The 8,738-nt window shown below is 45.8% G+C and overlaps 1 protein-coding gene across 3 annotated transcripts in view; it reads right to left on the bottom strand.

Moving 5' to 3' along the window:
- The window catches only part of mta2 (metastasis associated 1 family, member 2), a 106,761-nt gene that overhangs the window by 32,710 nt on the left and 65,313 nt on the right, over positions 1 to 8,738 (bottom strand). For all 3 annotated transcript variants that reach the window (XM_072245941.1, XM_072245939.1, XM_072245940.1), the window contains exons 5-9: positions 7,433 to 7,496; positions 4,557 to 4,674; positions 3,382 to 3,484; positions 1,894 to 1,993; positions 1,442 to 1,630 (exon numbers count right to left, since the gene is read on the bottom strand). In XM_072245941.1, coding sequence (XP_072102042.1) covers positions 1,442 to 1,630; positions 1,894 to 1,993; positions 3,382 to 3,484; positions 4,557 to 4,674; positions 7,433 to 7,496 — 574 coding nt within the window. The remainder of the gene's footprint in view (positions 1 to 1,441; positions 1,631 to 1,893; positions 1,994 to 3,381; positions 3,485 to 4,556; positions 4,675 to 7,432; positions 7,497 to 8,738) is intronic.

Genomic DNA, 8,738 nt, shown 5'->3' with positions numbered 1-8,738 from the left:
AGCAGGCTGAGGGCAGCAGACACCAACAGAATCAACAAACTCATTCGTAAGGCCAGTGATGTTGTGGGGATGGAACGGGACTCTCTCACGGTGGTGTCTGAAAAGAGGATGCTGTCTAAGTTGCATGCCATCTTGGTCAATGTCTCCCATCCACTACATAATGTACTGGGTGGGCACAGGAGTACATTCAGCCAGAGACTCATTCCACCAAGATGCAGCACAGAGCGTCATAGGAAGTCATTCCTGTCTGTGGCCATCAAACTTTACAACTCCTCCCTTGGAGGGTCAGACTCCCTGAGCCAATAGGCTGGACCTGGACTTATTTCATAATTTACTGGCATAATTTACATATTACTACTTAACTATTTATGGTTCTATTACTATTTATTATTTATGGTGCAACTGTAACGAAAACCAATTTCCCCCGGGATCAATAAAGTATGACTGACTATGATTTTAGTCACTTCCACCCTGGGAAAAATTCTCTATCAATGCCTCTTTATTAATCACATGTCATCTTCCTTCAATGGTTCAATTTAATATCAGAGAATGTATACAGTATACAACCTGAAAGTCTTGCTCTTCGCAGACATCCACAAAACAGAAAAAATCCCAAAGAATGAGTGACAAAAACCCCAAAGCACCCTCCCCCTCACAATCTACCATCCCCCCTCCCCTTACTTGCTCCAGCAAAAGCACCAAATACCCCGCCACACCACCATGCAAGTAATAGAAAAGCCCCCAAAGTGATCATCATCTCGAGTCCCTGTCAAAAAACTACTGTCCATCCCAACACTTCCAAAATCTCAGACAGACTCTCTCTCGTTAGTGAAGGAAAAATCCCCAGCTTGCTCAAACTGTCCTCATAAGAGATGTTCTCTAATTCAGGCAGCATCCTGGTAAATCTCCCCTGTACGCTCTCTAAAGCTTCCACATGATTCAAAGCTTCTCGTGAGGCAGCCAGAACTGAACACAATACTCCACATGTGGTCTGACCAGAATTTTATAGAGCTGCAACGTTACCTCACGGCTCTTAAACTTAATCCCCTGACTAACGAAGGCCAACACACCATATGCCTTCTTAACCACCCGATCAACTTGAGGGATCTGTGAATGTGGACCCCAAGATCCCTCTGTACCTCCGTACTACTAAGAATCTTGCCATTAACCCTGTGCTCTGCCTTGAATATCAACCTTCCACTGAATCACTTCACACTTTTCTGAATTGAACTCCATCTGCCAACTCTCTTATGCGATACAGAAGATGGTTTACTGTAGTTAAGGCAGCAGGAAACAAAAGGGGGTTGAGGAGATGATCTGTGAGGAAGTCAAAGGGTTTCACCCCATTCCCTGCTGCTCGTTTCCCACCAGACTTTACGCCCATTGGCTTACTGACCAGTCCAGTCTACACATCGCCAACAGGCCAAGAGAAGAAACTCACAAAGTCCTGCCGAATGTCAGTGAAATCCTTGCCGTATTTCTCCAGCGCCTCTTCAAAGAGCATGGCCTCAGAGGACGACCACTCCTCCATCTCATCCCGACATAGTACAGGCCCCCCCTGGGGAACGAGAGTTGACATGGCTTTGGCGAGGTCGTAGCAGTTACGTTGCAGCGTATCCATAGCGTGGAACTGGAATACCAACCAGAGACGAGATGTCAGACAGGAAAGGGCCAGAGTGCATTGAAGAAGAAAAGCCGTCCCTTCTGTTAAACCATTGAGACACTGACGTGATGCATCTGGTCGCAGGTTTAATCAATAAATCACGTGCACGGGGAGGGAGGTGGGAGAATCAGACAGGGCAACCTTGTACCACAGTTACCATTTCAATAACCCTGACCAAAACCTCCCAGCGCAGTCCCAAGAAGTTTCCCCGCCAAGCTGAGGTCGTTTACCAGTGTGATGTCCCTGGAGGCCGCGGCTGCACTCATGTGTAGGCTCGGCTGCCGGATGGAGCTGCTGCAGTCTAACGCACGAGCAAAGGTCCCCACCGCCCTGCCGAGAGAGGATAAGTGAGCTAAACGTACATGAGAAGTCAGCAGACATTTACCTGGACACTCTAGATACAACAATGTTGACCGCAGACTGAAACTATTCCTAGCAAATCCATCTCTCAAACGCCCTCGCCTCTGCCCATCCCTAGGTGTTTGATATGGTGGCTGTGTGTGATTTCTATCCACATGCTGGAGCTGTATTTCTCCAGAATTTCACTGGCTGCATAGCATTTCGGAAATATGTTAGCTGGTTTTGTCTACTGGAACTTATTATTATTTATTGAGATACAGTGCCCTTCTCACCCTTCGAGCTTCGCTGCGCTGCAATCCCCCGATTTAATCCTAGCCTAATCACGGGACAATTTACAATGAACAATTAACCAACCAACCTTCACGTCTTTGGACTGTGGGAGGAAACCGGAGCACCTGGAGGAAACCCACAGAGTCACGGGGAAAACACACAAACTCCTTAGAGGCAGGGGTGAGAATTGAACCCGGGTCAGGCTAACCACTACACTATCATGAAGGAACAACCTGGAGGAGCAAAGCTTCATTTTATTCGGGCCATGGGTGAGACCACAGTCGAGTGCCTCCTGGACTGTGGGAGGAAATTTGAGCACCAGAAAAAACCCACACATTCACGGGACGATGTACAATTTGGAAAGATGAGAGGTGTTGTAATTTTTTAAAATTCTCCAAGATTTTAACAGGATTAACATTCTCCCCATGGGCTGGCAAGAACCACAGATTGCACCCAGAAAACACAAAACAAAATAGTACCATAAGTTAATAAGGTAAAATATATCATTCAAAATGAATGTAGTGAGGAGTAAACAGTTTGCTGTCCTAGTGACGAGACCTCGGTGGTGGCAGGGTATTCAATAGTCTCACAACTTGAGGGAAGATGCTGTTACTCAGTCTGACAGTCCTAGTCCTGATGCTCTTGTACTTCCTTCCTGACTGTAGTGGGTCAAAGAGATTGTGGGATGGGTGGTCAGGATCCTCAACAATGCTTCGAGCCCTTCATATACCACACTCCCAGTAAATGTCACAAATAGTAAGGGGGTGGGAGAAGATAGACAACCGTGATACTCAGCAAAACACTGAGAATATTCAGGGCAGAGTTTTTATTTAGGTGATTTTAGGGTGTGGGGTAAGTGTAGGGAAGTGGTACAGAGGGGGAAGGTCAGCCCTGGAGCAGCGGGTGTGAATGGCTTAATGGCTTCCCTTTCATACACAGGCCATGGCTTTTTCCTCATGGGAGATGGACACAAGCTCCAGGAACTTCAGCACTAATTCAGGCCCACGAGCTAGGGGACTGCTGAACTACAGGGTGAGAGGAGGTAGCAGAACGCCTGTACATGCAAGCTTTAACGCCAGCGGACTCACCGAGCAACAACGAGAAACTGGTCAATTTGCCGATCGGTTAGTGGATTGTCCGGATCCCACACCTTAGTTTCCATCTTCATCTGGTTCCTATTATCAGACTCGCCTGAGAAGCAAATAGAAAAAATATTAGAGTGATAGACTGCTACAGGGCAGAAACAAACTGTTTTTGTACGAGAGTGTTGGATCCAGCAATTTCCCGAACTAGAGGTTCCTTGGAAGTCAAGAGTGAGGGAAAAAAATGGCTGTTTATTAAATTTTATGAAAACAAAGAACAAACAAGGAAAACAAAACAAAAAACAAAGAAGTTGTGGTCGTCTTATAAAAAAATCTACTTCTGTCTAAAAAGATAACAAGGTATTCCATGATAACAAATTGCCAACGAAAGAGCTAGATTCAAGCGGTAAGACACCTGCTGCAGAAAAACTAAGAAGCTTCTAGAAAAATACAGAAGCAGCTATACAATTACAGGTCAGTCCACATATGGAATATTGTGTGAACGGTTTTGGGCCAGATATCTAAGAAAGGATGTACTAGCATTGCAGAGGGTCTAGTTTTATGAGAGGGATCCTTGGAATGAAAGGGTTAAAGTACGAGTAGCACTTGATGGCTCTGGGCCTGTACTTGCTGGAGTTTAGATGAATGGTGGGGGGGGGGGGTCTCATTGAAGCATATTGAATATTGAAAGGTGTAGATAGAGAGGACATGGGATAGACATTTCCAATACTGGGAGAGTCTAGGACCAGAGAGCACAGCCTCAGAATAGGACATTCATTTAGAACATAGATATGGAGGAATTTCTTTAGCCAGAGGGTGATGAATCTGTGGAATTCATTGCCACAGTTAATTGGGTATATTTAAAGTGGAGGCGAATAGGTTTGTGATTAGTAAGAGTGTCAAACGTTACTCAATAGGGATAATAAATCAGCTGTGATGGAATGGCAAAGCAGACTCAATGGGCCAAATGGCCTAATTCTGTTCCTATATTTTATGGTCTTATGGAAAATTCACTGAACAATTACATGTATATGGGTGATTATATAAAAATATAAGCAGGCACAAGAAAGATTAAACTATGAGAAAAATAACAATTTTAAACTTTAACCCAACAACAGATTGGGGTTGGCTGCTGAAGTAAAGGGGACTGCGAGATTGTGGATATGATTTCTGCTCGTTACCTTCTTTCAACTTGTCAGGGATGTCAGCCTGGTATTTGGGCCCAACTCTTATGTCGCCCTGGTCAGCGATCAACGTCTTCTGCAAGGGGTCGAACACCAGAGAGTAGTAGAAACAGTCCTGCGGGAGCACAGAAAGCGGCTGACTCAACGAGAAAAATGTACAAGGGCGGGTTAGAGATAGCAGAGCTGTGCAGAACACTTGTCAGTTGTCAGCTAGAGTGGCAGCCAGCACACAACAGGAAGGCTCTGAAAGCGCTGGAGAAAGCACAAGGGAGATTTGGGAGGATGTCACCGGGGCTGGAGAATTAGGATTATTATGAGAGAACAGAAAAAAACAACTGAGAGGACCCTTCATTGAGGTGTATAAGATGACATGGTGTGAACCATACTGATGGACTTCTTTCAGCAGACATAGGTGTAAATTATAAACACAAGGGATTCTGCAGATGCTGGCAATCCAGAGCAACATGCACAAAATGCTGGAGGAACTCAGCAGGTCGGGCAGTGTCTATGGAGAGGAATAAGCTATGAAGGTTCCGGGCTGAGATCCTTCATTCTTTGCACATCCTGATGATGGGTCTTGGCCCCGAAACGTTCACTGCTTATTCTCCTCCATAGATGCTACCCGAATGGCTGAGTTCCACCAGCATTTTGTGAATGTTGTTTTGGTGTGTGTTGCCAGGTGTAAATTATTTAGTGGAAGGATCACAAGGAAGTTAATTTTTTTTTTTTACATCCAGAGTAGCAGGGAACTGGAAGACACCAGACGAAAGTGTTGGGCGTAAGAAACTGTCATAATATTGTACTAGCATGTGCACCTGACTTTGAGATTATGCCAATGATCGTAAATAGCCACTTGACAGCCATCATGTGTAAAATGGGGCAAATGGACTTCTCCACAAAGATTCGCTGCCTAACCTGTTGATCATTTTTGCATTTTGTTTTATTTTTGATTTGCAGCACTCTGCTCCTAGGGTAGTTACGAACAATGAACTTTTCATCTTCTGAACTTGCATTCCGAGCTGACCACATTTGATTATATAGAACAGAACGGTAATAATGACTTAATAATAATAAATTTTACCCAGCAAACGTATTATGGTCTGGGTTTGAGAAGGGGTACTGTATTCTCAGGTTGGAGAAATAAAAGTGGCAATGCAGACTGTAACATTAAAACAGCGAGCTGTTGGTCTCCCCTCTTGCTGTGGAAAGAATGATACCCCTCTCTCCCACTGAGAGAGCCTGTGGCATGTCAAAGTGGACTACAGTTTTTGATGGACTCAACTCTAGACCCTGGTCTCTTTGAGGCTTTGCTATTGCTTGCTCGGTGAGTGGGGGTGGGGTCTGTTGCTTCCTGCTGAACAATTGGTGGATGGTTGGGGAGGGCGCTTTGGGGTTCAAACATTTTTCTGTCATTCACTCTTTGGGTTTTTTTCCTTCTGTTTTGAAGAGTAAGAATTTCAGGTGTATTTACAGTATACATTCTCTGATATTAAATGGAACCATGGAACCACTGGGAACTGAATCAGTGTAGCATAGCTGTCAGTGTAACCCTTTCCAGTTCAAGTGACCTGGGTTCAGCTCCTCTGCTGTCTGTAAGGAGTTTGCACGTTCTCCCCATTTTTGTACTGGTGCTCTGCTTTCCTCCCAAAGACGTATCGCAAAGGCCAAGTCATTGGGTATCTTTAAAGTGGAGATTGATAGGTTCCTGATTAGTCAGGGCGTCAAAGGTTACGGGGAGAAGGCAGGAGAATGGGGCTGAGAGGGATAATAAATCAGCCATGATAGAATGGCAGAGCAGATATAAAGAGCTGAATTGCCTAATTTTGCTCCTATGGGTTATTAAGTTGTGAGCATGCTATGGCGCTGGAAGCATGGTGACACTTGCAGGCTGCTCTCAGCACGTCCTTGGATTGTCGACACTTTTCACTTTATTTATTTTATTTAGAGGCACACCGCAGAACAGACCCTTACGGTCCAACGAGCCTCACTGCTCAGCAACACAGCGAGTTAACACTAGCCTAATCACAGGGCAATTTACAATGACCAATTAACCTACTAAGCCGTATTCTTTGGAATGTGGGAGGAAACCCACATGCGAAAGGGAAGGATGTAGAAACTTCTTACAGATGGCGCAGCGCCCTTGTGTTTTGATGTACGCATGACAAATAAAGCTGATCCAATAAGGTAATTAATGCGATGCAGCGCCAGTTAGCTGGTGGAAAACAGTCTCAACCCAGCACCAGCAGCACAAAACTCCAGTGGTTTTAGCATCGAGAAATGTCTGAAGTCACTTTTAAGGACAAAACATACTGACGTAGTGGCGCGAGGTGGGTATTAGGGCAGTCAATCAACGATGTGAGTTTTAAGGAGAATCTTAAAGGAGTGAGAGGTAGAAAGCTTCAGGGAGGGAATCCCAGAAAGGTATGTTGTCAATGAGGCAATGAGTATCCACTGCAAATCATGGATGGTCCTAAGCTCAGCTGCTAAAGGAGGAAGGGTTAGGCACGGCGGTAACAACCCCATCCTGAGCCACACAAAGACCAATGGAAGCTCCGGAGAAATCACCCACAGGACAGGAGGGATCTTCGAGAGTAGACAGAGGACTCTGGCGAGCTGCTGCCAGTGGCCTACACCCCAGCAGAGGTGATAGGCTTAAGTAAGTAAGCAGGTGAGGGAGCACGGGTGGGGATAGGTGAATGAGAGTTAGGTCACAGGCAGAACTTCAGAGAAGGACAGGTTTTCATAGGTTCGAAGATGGGTACGTGGTTGGGAGGGTGTTGCATCTGAGATGGGAAGTTACAGAGGCATGGGTGAGGAGTTCATCTACTGGGCTGAAGCAAAGGGATAGTTGGTAGATGAAAACCGAAAATCACCTCTCTATCCAGGTATTCGCTCAACTTCTCCGTCTCATTCAACAAGGCCACATTACACTTCCCCCTGAGAAACAAAATGGTACAATTAGACTGATCCAGGTCCGCAGTCAGCTTTGTCAAAATCCTCGGGAACATACACACAAGAGATTCCGCAGATGCGGGAGATCTAGGCTAACAGGCACAAAATACAGGATAAACTCATGAGCTCAGCAGGTCAGGCAGCATTTATGGAGGGGAATACACAGTCGACATTTCGGGTCAAGACCCTTCATCAGGACTGGAGAGGAGCAAAAGCCAGAATAAGAAGATGGGGGAGTACAAGCTGTCAGGTGATAGGTGAGACCCGGTGAGGGGGAAGGTGGGATGAAATAAGAAGCTGGGAGTTGATAGATGAAAGAGGCAAAGGATGAAGAAGGAATCTGATAGGAGAGGAAAGTGGACAATGGGAGAAAGAGGAGGAGGAGAGGAAGCAGAGGGAGGAGATGGACAGATGAGGAGGAGAGAGAGTGGCACCAGAATGGGAAATGAAAAAAAAAGTATAGAAGGGAGGATGGAGAACATATTCACCAATCACCTCCCAGCTTCTTACTTCTTCACCCCTCCCCCACTCTCCCACCTTCCCCCCTCACCTATCACCTGCCAGCTTCTCTTCCTTCCCCCCTCCTCACCTCCTTATTCTGGCTTCTGTCCCCTTCCTTGCCAGTCCTTATGAAGGGTCTTAGCCTGAACAGTTGACTGTTTAGACCCCCCTGTAGATGCTGCCTGACTTGCTGAGTTCCCCCAGCGTTTTGTGTCTCGCCATGGGAACACATCACCAACCTGGACATTCATTTTCAGCGGGTATTTAAATATCATTGGCAACAGAGTGGATTCCGTGTTGCCCAGGTTAGGCTTTTGAAAGATGAAGGTTTGTCGGTTCTGGTAGGCACTAAATTGAGATCCTGGCTACACATTACTCAGCACCAATGGGTTTCTAACTTACACAGTTCTAGATTTTTAAATCCCTGAAGCTTTGCACTGCCCTCTCTCTGTAACCTCATCCAGACCTTGTGATCTTATGCATTCCTCCAGTTCTGGTCTCTGGGTCATCCCCAATTTCCATTGGTCCAGCACTGGCAACCACATCTTCAGCTGCTGGAGCATGCTCCCTATATTCCTTTTCTTTCCTTTGAGGCTCCTCAAAACCTATGAATTCAGTCACCACCACCCCCCCCACCGTCCCCCAATACTTCCATTTTTAAAATTTAGAAATGTCCTTCCAGTCCAAGAATCCTGCGCCACCCAATAACACCATGACCAATCAACC

The sequence above is a fragment of the Mobula birostris genome, chromosome 28 (genome assembly GCF_030028105.1).
Source record: "Mobula birostris isolate sMobBir1 chromosome 28, sMobBir1.hap1, whole genome shotgun sequence".
NCBI classification, from domain to species: domain Eukaryota; kingdom Metazoa; phylum Chordata; class Chondrichthyes; order Myliobatiformes; family Myliobatidae; genus Mobula; species Mobula birostris.
Note: the sequence above shows the minus strand (reverse complement) of the source record. Positions and strands in the feature narration are given on the sequence as shown.